At 46.9% G+C, this 15,000-nt stretch overlaps 1 protein-coding gene across 1 annotated transcript in view; it reads left to right on the plus strand.

The window, feature by feature from the left end:
- The window catches only part of prkcaa (protein kinase C, alpha, a), a gene marked incomplete at its 5' end in the record, with an annotated part of 146,421 nt that overhangs the window by 79,454 nt on the left and 51,967 nt on the right, over positions 1 to 15,000 (plus strand). Inside the window, 3 exons of the mRNA XM_080522814.1 lie at positions 6,976 to 7,132; positions 7,696 to 7,830; positions 14,359 to 14,452. Coding sequence (XP_080378940.1) covers positions 6,976 to 7,132; positions 7,696 to 7,830; positions 14,359 to 14,452 — 386 coding nt within the window. The remainder of the gene's footprint in view (positions 1 to 6,975; positions 7,133 to 7,695; positions 7,831 to 14,358; positions 14,453 to 15,000) is intronic.

Genomic DNA, 15,000 nt, shown 5'->3' on the forward strand with positions numbered 1-15,000 from the left:
CTCTCTCTCGCTCTCTCTCTCTCTCTCTCTCTCTCTCTCTCTCTCTCTCTCTCTCTCTCTCTCTCTCGCTCTCTCTCTCTCTCTCTCTCTCTCTCTCTCTAGCCGTCCTCTTTGTTTGTGTCCAAGTAAACAGAAGTGAAAGTCATTTTCATGTTCTTTTTGTCTCCGGCTCTCTCCTCCACCTCCCCCTCTCTCTCTAAACTTTTGTATTGAACCATTTTTTTATTATTATTATTCAACAACAACTCCTATTTTCCCTGTTCCTTTTACATCTAGCTGCATTTCTGCCCCCTTTTCATTTGTACTGACCCTACATCATACTGCCCCCCTCCCCCCCCGTCCCCCCCCCCCACACACAGACACACACACAGACACACACACACCCCAACTCTTTGGTCTCCATCATTGCATCACTGGTTTTCTCTTCTCCTTTTTCTTTATTTCACCTCTCCTCATCCTCCTCCTTTTCTTTCTGTCTCTTCACCCCTTCTCTTTCGGTTCCGTTTCAGAGAGTCGTCCGATCCCTCTCTCTTTCTATTCCCTCTCTCTTTCTCTCCCGTCTTCCTCTAGTCTCTGGAGTTCAGAGCAGAGCAGGCTGCTGTGGTGTAGAACAAACAGGCCTGCTTCCCCTCTGTAGGCTGCGTGTTAGCAGGATTGACACAGAGGGATCAGAGCACCTTTACATGGCAGACATCTTGAGGTACAGTAGTTCTGTTTGACGAGGTATTCTCTAAGTTACATACCGCTTAAGTATAGCCTATGGCTCTGGGTCAGTTCAATAGGCGTGCTGTGTGATATAATAATAATAATAATAATAATAATAATAATAATAATAATAATAATACATGCCATTTAGCTGAGCTTTTTATCCAAAGTGACTTACAGTGCAGTGAGTGCATACATGTTTCAGTATATATGGCCCCAGGGTGAATCGAACCCATGCGAACGTCATGCGCTGACAACTGAGCTACCTGTGTGGAATCCCATAGATACAATCGCCTTTACAGACACCTGAGTTCAATAAAGGGTCTTCTGCATTCAGTAGGGCTTCAGTGTTGGGTTTCGTCAACAGAGGAACAGCTCAGTATAGGGCCTGTGTGTGGTGTGCTGTCAATCACGTTACAACCGATCATTTAATCAGTCAATCAATGAGATACTGTATGTGCTAGTGCTAGAATGGCTAGTTTTTGACGAGCTCTCAGAATCCCTAACAGTTGATTTTTATGAGAAACAAACACAATGAATACACACACACACACACACACACATTACATTTCATTAGATTCCACTTTATTTTCAATTACATTCCAATAACCCATTTGCAAATAGTCAACAAAGTGGATTCAGTTGACTTAGTGCCAGACATAGCCTGTCACCATCTCACCTCCCCTCCCCTGGGGCTCGCACTTGTTTTCTCAGCATAATCTCCTTCCCAAATAAATACCTCCTGAATCTGGTTAATGACCCCATCGGGCCACTGTAGCAGAGTCCTCTGAGTCATCCCTCGGTTGTCATAACCAGCCAAAGCTGAAATGAGACACGGTGATTAAGTCAGGGACTTCATCCATGATGCTGTACAGGCAAATTGTGGATTCTGCAAATGATTTAACGTTTAAAATGTTTGGCATTTACCAGACACCTTATTCCAAAGCGACTTACAATCAATACATTTGACTAAGTAAGTGAATCATCTATCCACTAGTCATAGCAGGAAAAAGTAATCTATGCTCATGAATGTAGTTAGTCTAATGACTCTCAGTCGTTTTGCTGCTCTCATTCAGTCGGTCACACACAGTGGAATGTGAAAGGTAGGGCAGTGGGATGGGAGGATATGGTGGAGGGCTGCTGTGAGGTAAATTGAATATTTGCCCAAGGAAGTGAAATTACCTTAGCCCATAAGAGGTTAGGTGGCTCTTACTCAGAAGAGAGGATTGTGTGTGTGTGTGTGTGTGTGTGTGTGTGTGTGTGTGTGTGTGTGTGTGTGTGTGTGTGTGTGTGTGTGTGTGTGTGTGTGTGTGTGTTCTGCACTCAGTGTAGGTTTAGGTTGATAGTTTTAAAGAGTTCTGCTACAGGGAAGGCATATAAATACATACATTTGAAACAAAACACACACACACACACACACACACCACACACACACATCAGCTATCTCCACCATGCATAAACACTAGTATTACATTTTTTACACCATTTAGCAGACGCTTTTATCCAAAGTGACTTATTAGAGATCGCATGCACACACATACATGCACACACACACACACACACACACACACACACACACACACACACACACTATCGCTCTCTCCCTCCTTCCTTCCTGCCCTCCCTCCCCCCTACCTCTCTCCCTCCCTCCACTCAGCAGGGGCTCCCAGTCTGAGAACAGTTATGAACAGTTTGGTGTTGATGTCTTAGTTCCTCCTGGTAGACTCCTAGGAGACGTGTCATTGGTATTCCCTCCCTGTCCCGCCTCCCCTCCAAGCACGACTCTGACGTTCCCTCTGCTGTTTAGACACTCCACACCACTCTCCCTCTGCATGAAGGCTATTACCGCTTCATACTCTTCTCTCTCTTTCTCTCTCTCTCTCTCTTCTCTCTCTCTCTCTCTCTCTCTCTCTCCCCCCCAGGCACACCCGCTTTCACACACACACACACACACACAGACACACACACACACACACACACACACACACACACTCACTAACAAAGCATACATTGAGGAGCTTACACTCTGACAACTCTACCGTCCTGCCCACGCCCTTTCCCTCTCCCTCCTGCTAACCCCAAGCTTTGTTTACTTACAGACAAACTAACAGACCCACCCCTTCTCCGTAACCAAGGTTTCGAAAAAAAAAAAAAAACCTTGTATTCTAAAGCCCGTAAAGTAAACTCCTTTAAAAAAAAAAAAAAAACTCTGTTACTGGCTTTACACCCATACTGTACCCCACCTCCCTTACCAACGTCCACAACACATCAGTGTCATGTGATGAGGACCAAAATGTCAAGACCGATAAAGAACCATTCGATTACTGCTGTAAAAGCTGAGAAACATCCATATCCATGATGCAGGGGGTGAGGAAACTCACACACTGTAGCCAAGCGCAGAACCTCTGTATCTCTCGTTGACCCACCAAAGCCAATACAAATTCAGTTCACGTCATCTGACACAAGTCCTGTGTGGTTCCCTCTGGCACACGGTGTAACGTCCCCTCTCAGACAAGGCCAACAGTAAATCGTTATGTGACAAACAAAGTTATCTGTGAAGGAGGAGGCTGCCCTGCAGACTCACGTATCCAGGCGACGCTGGGCTTCTCCTTCATGCATGTCTCAGTGTGTGCTGATCGGTGGACAAAGAGGACTCAGTCTCTCACACACACACACACACACACACACACACACACACACACAGACACACCCAGAGGTATACACACACACACAGTAATAGACAGGCAGACACACACACACACACACACACACACACACACACACACACAAAGAGGTGTCTGCTTTAAAAGATCCATTCAAGTTATACAGAACAGCATTCACTGTGAGGGTGCAGAGCCCAGATCATCAGGTGGCTGAGAGGTGAATGTGATCCACTGAACTGAGAGAAGTTGAAGCCGTCAGCGCAGACAGACAGAGACACCACCATAACAGGGTTGAGGGTGCCTCCTACTGGCTGCTACTGGAAATGCAGTTTGGGAAGGGAAGAGTTGTTGTTGTGCAGAGAGTATTCACATTCATTAATAACCTTGATTCAGGTGAATTCTTGAAAAGGACTATGCAATGTTGTTGATCTTTGCATATGAATATTCAACTGCGGTTCCGCATGCACGCACACGCACACACACACACACACACACACACACACACACACACACACACACACACTCGCACACACGCACACAAACAAACCCCTACACACACGTATGCACGCTAACAAACCCCTACACACACACACACACACACACACACACACACACCTACATGCACACACACACACACACTGCCCACGGAATCAAAACTTGACGCAGCTTGGCAAAGGTCACACTGGTTGCTTTGCATACACCTTTTTTTGGTTTGAAAGTTTTAAATATTCAAAACATAACCTTTCTATTGTGACAGTTAGAATTGGAAGACGAGTCCTTGAAGAATGATTCAGGTATGATAATGTCACCGTGCTCACCTTGACTCTCTGGTTTGGTCTTCTGCCTGCCACGTGAAAACACCCGCAGAAACAATGTTGTTTATCCATACTGTATATGGAAACATGGCTTGTGCGTCAGCCCGCCATCTGTTTGGGTCAATGTATGTTTTCTGTCACAATATGTACAGTATATGCAATATTGTGCACAAATACCATCATGTAAAGTATGTAACGTGTGTATATATAGATAGTTACATGACTGTGCATGCGTATGTGTGCTTACTGTACTACAGGCACTGTAGCGATGTAGGCATACCAGGAATAGAAGTGAAAACGATGGTGATAGTTTCTTTAGTGCCCCCGCAGCCGCCTAGACACATTATAATAACACACCTGTTCATCTGGCAATGTTATGAATATTCATGAGGTCCCCTCGGCCTGTGCGTCTATTCATAGAGGACAGATAACCATCATCTCCTGGGACATGAGGTGTGAGATGCTGTAATGACACACTATAGCACTCGCTTGAGGCCTGGTTACCGCGGTAGAAAGACTAAGAGGACTGCACACATACGCTGTATATTATATACACACGCACACGCAAGCGCATGAACACGAATCGAAGCGAAGCTCGTTTGAAGTTTGATACAGAACAACAACCTGTAGATTACTGGGAGAATGTTGTCTAGTCAGATGAGATAAAAAAGCGAGCTTCTCCGAGACAATACGACGTGTTTGGAGGATAGCTCTGCGTATGATCCTAAAAATACCATAGCTGTTTCTGGGGCTGTTTCCCTTCACGTGGTACTGGTGTAGAATCCAAATCATTGAAGGGAAGATGAATGGAGCCATGTACTGGGAAATTATTCTTGAGAGGAATTTGTTGCCCATCCACCAGGATGATGAGGATGAGATGCGGGTGGATCTTCAAGCAGGACAACGATCCAAAACATACTGCAACGGAGACTCTCAATTGGTTCAAGAGTAAGAAAATAAAGGTGTTGGATTGGCCTAGTCAATCGCCAGACTTAAATCCAATAGGACATTTGTGGAAGGAACTGAACACCAAGATTCGCCAGCGGGGCCCCTGGGATCTTCAATATTTAAAGACTGTCTGTGTTGAAGAATGGGCCAAAATCCCACCTGATCACTGTGAGAGATTAGTTTTTTTGTGTTAGTGTCTTGAAGCTGTCATTGGAAACAAAGGCTTCCCCACCAAGTATTTAATACATTTCAGTTAGCGTGTTCAATACTTCTTTCCTGTGTCATTCCCCTTTATTGCTCATAGCTTTTTTTATCGATTGCTTTAGCTGTGTAATTGTATGGAGTTAATACCAATGTCTGGTTGAAATTTCATGTGAAATATGTTGAATTCGTTGATGTGTTGAATACATATTTCCCCTATTGTATATGCACACACACTAGCACATGCAAACACCCTCACACTCACACTCACATTAGCACTCACCCAGTCACTCAGTTCTAATTCCATGAATACCACAACGTCACCCAACCGTCAACACAATAGGAACTGTCAGAGAGACTCTGTTGTCTTACAGCAGTACAGTAGCTTATCTGTATTACTTCCAGGTCAGAGGTCACTGGAGCATTATCACCTCTGTGCCCTAGTGAGAGGGTCAGTGTTTGAGTGACAGGCTGAAGAGCTATCTATGGTATGGCTCTGTTCCACAACATCCACTAGCCTACTACCATACAGGGTGAGGCAGGTTAGCACTGTACTGACCATGCATTCTATGTAGTATGCCAATGTGGATGTGGCGTGTGTGTGTGTGCGTGTGCGTGTGTGTGTGTGTGTGTGTGTGTGTGTGTGTGTGTGTGTGTGTGTGTGTGTGTGTGTGTTGGTGTACAATAGGAGGTTGGCTGTGCTCCACGCTGTGGGAGCCAGAGTGCTAATGGGGTGTTAATGTCCCCTGGTGTCTGAAGGGCTGTTTACTGAACACACAGTTAAATACAGGACCACAGGGAGAGAGAGAGGCTGTCCAGAAGAACAGCTTCCATCTTCTAATTAATCTGCTGTCCTTCTCTATGTTGTGGTCTGAGTGAAGCTCAAAACACAGTCCAAAGTTAGGTGTAGCAGAGTCTAAATTCCCTAGGGAGCGTAGGCCATCGGTGAACCCCCCCTCCCCCATCTTCTCTGTGCTTGTGCTCTCCAATCCAGTTGTTGCCGTGACAGCCCTTCCGCTTCCATCTCTTGTTCAGTGGTTCTTCTCCAGGTGGTTCTGGGTGTGGGTGTAGCTTAGGTGTAGCATGTTTAGGTGTAGCATGTTTAGGTGTAGCATGTTTAGGTGTAGCATGTTTAGGTGTAGCAGGTTTAGGTGTAGCATGTTTAGGTGTAGCATGTTTAGGTGTAGCATGTTTAGGTGTAGCAGGTTTAGGTGTAGCAGGTTTAGGTGTAGCATGTTTAGGTGTAGCAGGTTTAGGTGTAGCTTAGGTGTAGCAGGTTTAGGTGTAGCAGGCTTAGGTGTAGCAGGTTTAGGTGTAGCATGTTTAGGTGTAGCAGGTTTAGGTGTAGCAGGTTTAGGTGTAGCAGGTTTAGGTGTAGCAGGTTTAGGTGTAGCAGGTTTAGGTGTAGCATGTTTAGGTGTAGCAGGTTTAAAGTCAGGTGTAGTGCTCATCTTGACATCCCTCATTGGGTTTTCTCGCGCCAGGCAACTACAGAAAGGTCACTTATCTGTTGTCTTTTGAACAAAGCGAGTCACAGTACAACCCATGGTACTGTCCTCAAAGCCCTGTCTCAAAGTTTTGTCTTTGTCTAAAATTCTACTTTTTAATCTCAACTTTTTGTTTGTTGTTTTTTTCCCCATCAGTGGCTGAGGGTCGTAACCTGATCCCCATGGATCCCAACGGGGCGTCGGACCCCTACGTGAAGCTCAAGCTGATCCCCGACCCCAAGAACGAGACCAAGCAGAAGACCAAGACCATCCGCTCCAACCTCAACCCCATCTGGAATGAGACCTTCAACTTGTGAGTCATGGCTAACTACACTCACACACTCACACACACACACACACACACACACACACACACACACACACACACACACACTCACACACTCACACACACACACACACACACACACACACACACACACACAGTAATCCTTCCTTCCTCTAACATTGTCACTGCCAACGGCACCTGGTCCTAGCATAGATTATTATGATTATGATTATGGTTATGCTTATGATTATTATTATTATTATTATTATGATTATTATTATTATTATTATTATTATTATTATGACTGCTGTATAGATGATTCACTTGCTTTAGACAAATGTACTTGTTACAAGTCGCTTTGGATAAATTGTTTTACCAAAATGTCAAATGTAATTTCACCCTGACCTGGGAACAGTAGTGAGAGGAAGGAAGGAAGGAAGGGAAGGAATTAATATAATTAATCGAATAATTAAAGAATACTTAGAGATCTACTAGAATTGTACACAACATCCCAAACAAAATCTGAACTGGCTGTGCATTGTGGGTAACCCTAACCCTAACCCCATCCATGTGGTGGATGTGTCGTCCAGCAAGCTGAAGGGCACTGATAAGGACCGCCGCCTGTCGGTGGAGGTGTGGGACTGGGACAGGACCACCAGGAACGACTTCATGGGATCCCTGTCCTTCGGTGTCTCAGAGCTGATCAACAACCCTGTCAATGGCTGGTAAGGGTTACAGTACATTGCTGGGGAGGGGGGGGGGGGCTCTTCCTCTTCTTTTTGTCCCCTGCTTGTTCAGCAAAATGAATGGCACGGCTGGCACCGCCATCACATTCCAAAGGGCAGTGTGTTCCACATTCTGTTCCGGAACGTCGGGGAATGAGCCATCATTAATTTTAAGTAATGCCACTATAGTCAGCATTTATTTTAAATAGACTTTTATAATTAAAAAGAATAAAAAAAAATAAAAAAAACTTTGATAAGGAATACTGTATAAGGAAGTGGTACTGTCCTTTTCTTTTTTCTTTTTTTTTGTTCACCTGCATCTGATACTTATGACTCCTTTGGTTCCTTGTACACTACATAGCCAAAAGTATGTGGACACAATTATGGTCTGAGGCAGTTTTTCATCGTTTTTTCAAGCACGTATGGGTGTGATGTTCGGGTGTCCACACACGTTTGGCCATATAAATCCAGTTCATACATTTGTAAAACAACAAGCCCTAGTCCTGAATCTCCCAGCTCCACTCCACTGACCATCACCCCTGTGAGGTGCCTTGTCATATGCCCCCTGTCATATGTCATATGCCCCCTGGTCATAAATAGGCATGTGTTTGTTGACTTGGGGCCTACAGCAGAGACTTGGAGTCAGGAGGAGGAGGGAGGGGGCAGGGGGAGGAGGGGGGGGGGTGGGAGGAGAGGGAGGAGAGGGGGCGGAGAGGGGGAGGAGAGGGGGAGGAGAGGGGGAGGAGAGGGAAGGGTGATACTGTGGTTCTGGGATAGAAGAGGGGGAAGGGAAGGAAAGGAAAGGAGGACAGGGAGGACAGGGAGGGAGGGAGGGGTGACACTGGGTCAGAGGGACTAGGGCCAGAGGAACTAGTAGTTTGTTATTGTTGTTTTAATGTTTGACATCAAACTATGAGATGGGGGAGGGGGGGAGGGACAGCTTGGGAGAACCTACATTGTAATAGTGAGCCGGGTCTCAGTCAATATGGTTGGATTCAATCATCAATCTCTCTCTCTCTCTCTCTCTCTCTCTCTCTCTCTCTCTCTCTCTCTCTCTCTCTCTCTCTCTCTCTCTCTCTCTCTCTCTCTCTCTCTCTCTTTCTCTTTCTCTTTCTCCTTCTCTCTCTCTCTCTATCTCCCTCTCCCTCTCTCTCTCTCCCTCCCTCTCAATTTCAATTTAAGGGCTTTATTGGCATGGGAAACATGCATTTACATTGCCAAAGCATGTGAAGTGTGAAGATAAAAAACAAAAATAATGTAATGTACATACATGTACATACTAGAATAAATAAATAGATTACATACTAGATTACAAATAAATAGATTACAAATAGATTACATACTGGAATAAATAAATGAAATAAAACTTATTTCAATTCTTATGGTGGTTTTAGCCCATTTGATTGCCTTTTTCTATCACAGCAGCTAACACATCTTGCTGCTGTGTTTGCACATTGCTGTACCTCACCCAGCAGATATGGTAGCCTTTCGACATTGGTCAAGTCCTCAAAGTCTCCCTGGATGCTCTGGTTGTCTGGGTCTCTATGTTTCTGGTTTGATAGGTTCCTTAGTTCCTTTCTGAGGTTTTGACACTCGTTGTCGAACCATTTGTCATTGTTGTTATTTCTGGGGGGTTTTCTATTTGAGGCCTTTAGGTCAGATAAGGAGGCTGAAAGGTCAAATATATTATTAAGGTGTTCTACTGCCTTGTTTACACCTTCACTGTTGTATTGAAAGGTTTTTTTCAGGAACTGGTCTAATAGTGATTGAACTTGTTGTTGTCTAATCGCGTTTTGATATGTTTCAACACTACCTTCCTTCCATTTGTAGTATTTTTTAATAGTGTGTAGTTTGGTAGGTTTTACTACTTCATGATTGGGTGTTGAACTGTTCAGGTAGACTGTGGTTTTGCTGTGGTCTGACAGGGGTGTTAATGGGCTGATTGTGAACGCTCTGAGAGACACCAGGCTAAGGTCAATGATGAAGTAATCTACTGTACTGTTACCCAGAGATGACCTGTAGGTGTACCTACCATAGGAGTCTCCTCGAAGCCTACCGTTGACTATGTACAGTCCCAGTGAACGACAGAGCTGTAAGAGTTGTGACCCATGTTTGTTTGTTGCCTTGTCGTAGCTGTGTCTGGGGGGGCATATTGGGGAGGGGATGTTACCACCTCCTGGTAGGTGTTTGTCACCCTGTGTGCTGAAAGTGTCAGGTTCTCGTCCTGTCCTGGCGTTGAGGTCTCCACAGACTACAATGTGACCACAGGACTGGAAATTGTTAATTTCCTCCTCTAGGATGGAGAACATGTCATCTTTAAAATATGGGGATTCAATTGGGGGGATGTATGTAGCACACAGGAGGGTATTCTTCTCGCTTGAGGTAAGTTCCTTATTTATTTCTAGCCATATGTAGAAAGCTCCTGTTTTGATTGGCGTGTGCCATAATAGGATACCTCCCGAGTCTCGTCCCTGTCTGATCCCAGGTAGCTTGGTGGATGGTACTACCAGCTCTCTATAGTTGGCGGGACAGCCAGTGGGACCATCTCCTCTATACCATGTCTCCTGTAGGATAATTATGTCTGTGTTTGAAATTTCTTTCGTGAAGTCTGGGTTTCTGCTCTTAATGCCAAAGGCAGTCGACCTCAGACCTTGAATGTTCCAGGATGAAATTGTTAAAGATTTGTACTCCATGTTGTTTTTGTTCTAATGGTTTTAGTCCCGGACCATGACTGCGTAGAGCTCACTGAGCATCTGGTGTATGCTCAGGTCGTAGGGTGGGGCTCTGCTAGGTGTAGGTTTTGGGCTTCTTCTGTTCACAGCCTGCGCATATGTGTGGTATGGGGATGGCAGGGGCGGGGTGGGCCTGGCCTGGGGTGCAGCAGGGTGTCTATTTGGTGCAGCCGGGAGACCTCTGGGTGTAGCAGGCTGTCCTCTAGATGTAGCAGGGTGTCCTCTAGATGCAGCAGGGTGTCCTCTAGATGCAGCAGGGTGTCCTAGATGCAGCAGGGTGTCCTCTAGATGTAGCAGGGTGTCCTCTAGATGCACCAGGGTGTTCTCTGGATGCAGCAGTCTGTCCTCCGGATGCAGCAGGGTGTCCTCTAGATGCAGCAGGGTGTTCTCTGGATGCAGCAGGTCGTCTAGATGATGGTCTGTGTGAGGTGGTGGTCTGATGGTCTCTCTGTTGCTCCTGTAGGATGTGTTCGGTCTGCGGTCTAGTGCGACGTCCTTCAGGGTCTTTGCAAAAATGGGGACTGTTGCCTTGAAGATGTGCACTTGGTCATAGACTGTACTCGTCCAGGGTGGGGTGGGCCGCCAAGTATACATTTTGCTTCATTGCACACTCTCTGGATATTTCAGCGTTTATGTTTTTGACGAAGGCTGGGTGGAAGTCCCACCTGGGTAGCAGGGTAGAGATGACTACCTTCGCGTGAGGGAATGTGGAGGAGGCCTTGGTTATCACTCCCTTGATGGACTTGGCCACCTCTTCTCCCTGCTTCCTCAGGTCGTTTGTGCCAGTGTGAATGATGATGTGGCTGGGGGACCCCAGGTGCTCCTCTGTCAGCAGCTCCATTGCATGACTGGTATCCTGACACTTTAGTTTTAGAACTCTGTGTTTTGGGAAGAGTTTTTGCTCTTCCACATATCTCCCGTTTGAGTCTATGAGGAGTATAATTTGGGGATTTTGAGGTTCGGTAATGGGGTCTGATTGAGAAGGGGGCACTTGAATTTGTGGCTCTTGGTTTGGAGGTGGTCCTGGTTGGCTGGTGTTGTCATCTTGATCCTGTTGTTCTGCTGGGTCCTGTGAGGGGATGGATGGCTCTTTCACAGTTTGTTCGTTGGTCAGCATTCTCACTTCCTCTTTGAGCTTTCGCACCTCTTTTTTGAGTTGCCTTATCTCCTGCTTGGAAGCCTCTTCGTTGACTTGGAGTTTTTTCACCACAGTCCAGAGAGCAGACAAGCCTCTCTCCCCCTCTGAGTGACTCAGAATCAGAATCAGAATCAGAATCAGAATCAGAAGACTTTATTGCCATGACATGTAAGCATGTTAGGAATTTGGTTTGGGACAATGGAGCACGGTTTACAGCAGGACAGGTGCAAGACAGGACAAGACAGTGCAAACCAACATCAAAGTGCAAGAGTCATAATTAATATAAATATAAAGTGCAGAGATCAAGTGTTCAAGTGTTCATATCCAGACAGTCCAAAGCTCTCTGGGTGGGGGTGGAGGGAGGGTAGATAGATAGGGGTCAGGTCAGGGGGGGGGGGGGGCCAGCGGCATTTAGGAGCCGGATGGCTGTGAGGAAAAAGCTGTGTGTATGTCGGGCCTTCACAGTTTTTAGGGACCGCACCCTCCTGCCTGAGGGGAGCGGGGCGAAGAGACCGTGTCCTGGGTGTGCGGGGTCAGCCATGATCTTCCTGGCCCTCCCCAAAGCCCTACTTTTAAACAGGACCTCAAGGGGGGGCAAAGGGCAGCCAATCACCCTCTCCGCCGAGCGTATCACCCGCTGCAGCTTGGCCTTGTCCTTGGCCGCTGCAGCGGGGAACCAGATGATGATGGCGGAGGTGACGATGGACTCAATGATGGCCGTGTAGAAGTTCACCAGCGTGGTCTTTGGAAGGTGGAATTTCCTGAGCTGCCTCAGGAAAAACAGTCTCTTCTGGGCCTTTTTTGTGAGGGCGTCGATGTTGGGCCCCCACTTCAAGTCCCGAGAGACTGTCACCCCAAGGAAGCGGCATGACTCCACTGTGGTGACTGGAGTGCCTCCCAGTATGATTGGAGAGGGAGGGGGTGGGTTCCTCCTGAAGTCCACTATCAGCTCCACTGTCTTAAGAGCATTCAGCTCTAGGTTGTTCCGGGTGCACCAGGAGACCACCAAGTCAATCTCGCTCCTGTAAGCAGATTCATCCCCCCTGGAGATGAGCCCTACCAGGGTGGTATCGTCCGCGAACTTGAGGAGCTTGACCGACTGGTGGCTGGAGGTACAGCAGTTGGTGTAGAGGGAAAACAGGAGGGGAGACAGGACGCAGCCCTGCGGGGAACCGGTGCTGATGGTCCTCAGCTCAGAGATGGACTTCCTGAGCTTCACCCGCTGGGTCCTGTTGGACAGAAAGTTTGTGATCCACCTGCAGGTGTAGTCAGGCACCTGCAGTGCAGAGAGCCCACACTCCAGTATGGGTGGCAAGATAGTGTTGAACGCCGAACTGAAGTCAACGAACAGGATTCTGGCGTAGGTCCCGGCCGTGTCCAGATGTTCCAGGACATGGTGTAGAGCCATGTTGACCGCGTCCTCCACGGACCTGAGTCTGGTTGGGGAGTTGTTCTTGTTCTGGACTGTTGTCTGCCCAGGTTGGAGTGTGTTGAGTGTGTGTTCCATCTCCACTTGCTTTATCTCCAACAGTGTGAATCTGTCTCTAAACTCAGAGAGTGAATAGGACTCTTTGGTGGGAGGATGACTCTTTACTTGGGGTGTTTTTGTGATGTTATCAGCTGGAGGTAGGATGTCCAGCTGGCCTGTGGTGAGGGTGGGGGTGGGGGTGGTGGGGGTGTCGTCACCAGAGTGGATTGTCTTCTCCTGTGCTCTCTCTTTGATTCTGAGAATGTCTTCCTCAAAGTGGTTCAGATTGCCCTGGATCATCACTGTTCCTTTTTTGTATACGTTTATAATTGTTTGTTCATCCTCTGAATTTATTCGTAGTCTCCATCCACAACTAAAACCTTCTTTTATGACAGAGGAGTAGTGGTCTATTATGGCAGCGTGCCACGCCTGGGGATGGTTGGTGTGGAAAATGAGGTTTGATTTGTTTCCATTTTTCATACAGTCAACAAATAATGTCTCTGGACTGCTCACCAGGAGCTCCTCTTTGCAGATTCATTTGTAATTTTTGTTGGAAACTCTACTTTGATGGCTTCTGTGTGGAGGTGTGTAGAGTCCAGGGAAGGATTAGAGGAATTTGCACATGTGGAGAGGATGTGGAGCTCTGGAATATGACGTTTTGCTTCCATTGTTGATGTACAAGTAAGGCTTTCACACCGTTCCTCTTCACACCTCAAGGTTATTGAGGTTGCAGGCTGTCCTTTAGTATCCAGGTTATAAAGCAGTACTCACTCTGGTTCACTGTTTTCCAGGTGTCAGTGTAGCTTCCCCAGTTTGTAAACAATCTTTAGGTAAGTCTAATATAGATATAGTATTATAAGCTCATCTTCACATTTGAAAAATGCTTCTTGGTTGAAAATGGCTTGGGCCTCCATTATGACATCAGAGTTATCAGTTGCCTTTTTTGAACAAGCTAATGTTAAACTAGCACTTAGCTCTTTAGCTCCTCTTGGTTCAGATTTGTATCACGGCCCCACGAGAGTCCCTGGTCACCCCCAAAGGTCCCACCGTCTCAGAACCAGCCTCTGTAGCTAGTCAACCAGACGCTCTGCGATCTGATCAAAAAATCCTACAATTCAAGGCAAAAAACTGCAAAAAACTCAGGAGCTCACTCTCCTTGCTTCCAGTCACCAGGTGATGATGTCTTACAGGTATAAGATGCTGAACCAGGAGGAGGGAGAGTACTACAACGTGCCCATATCAGAGGAAGACGACGGCAACGAGGAGCTCAGACTGAAGTTTGAGGTGAGGACTGTGGGGGTGGGGGTGTGTGTGTGTGTGTGGGAAGGGCGGGGGGGGCGTCCGGGCTGATCAACATCTGGTCTGCTAAGGCGTTATTAACGAGTTATGATGCAAGTGTCTTCGTATGACAGGGACTCAAAGATAGGAGGCGTGTCCTATGTGTCTGCCGTGGACACGACTACGGGTTTGGATGAATAGCGTTGACCCGGCCCAGCCTTCCCGCCCTTCAGCCATGTAGACCTTGTCACAAGCTCTGACCGTCAAGCTATACGCCACCCCCGTAGGGCCGTGTCCTCATTGGCTACAGATGATGTACGACTCTGATGAACCCGCTCTCTGATGTAACTCGAATCTGCCTCAAGCCTCCAGACTCCTGCCTCCCTCCATTGACAGTCCTCCACTGTGAAGTGTCTGGAGCCTGGCTCTGACACCCTCCACAACCCATACGCACTCCTATAACCAGGGGATGTCAAGGAGGGAGGGGTGATGGAGGCAATAGGGAGGACATGAGAGGGACACTGTGTCAGTGTCCGTGTCTGTGTGTCTGTGTA

This window comes from Nansenia antarctica, assembly GCF_963989245.1.
Source record: "Nansenia antarctica genome assembly, chromosome: 2".
NCBI lineage: Eukaryota > Metazoa > Chordata > Actinopteri > Argentiniformes > Microstomatidae > Nansenia > Nansenia antarctica.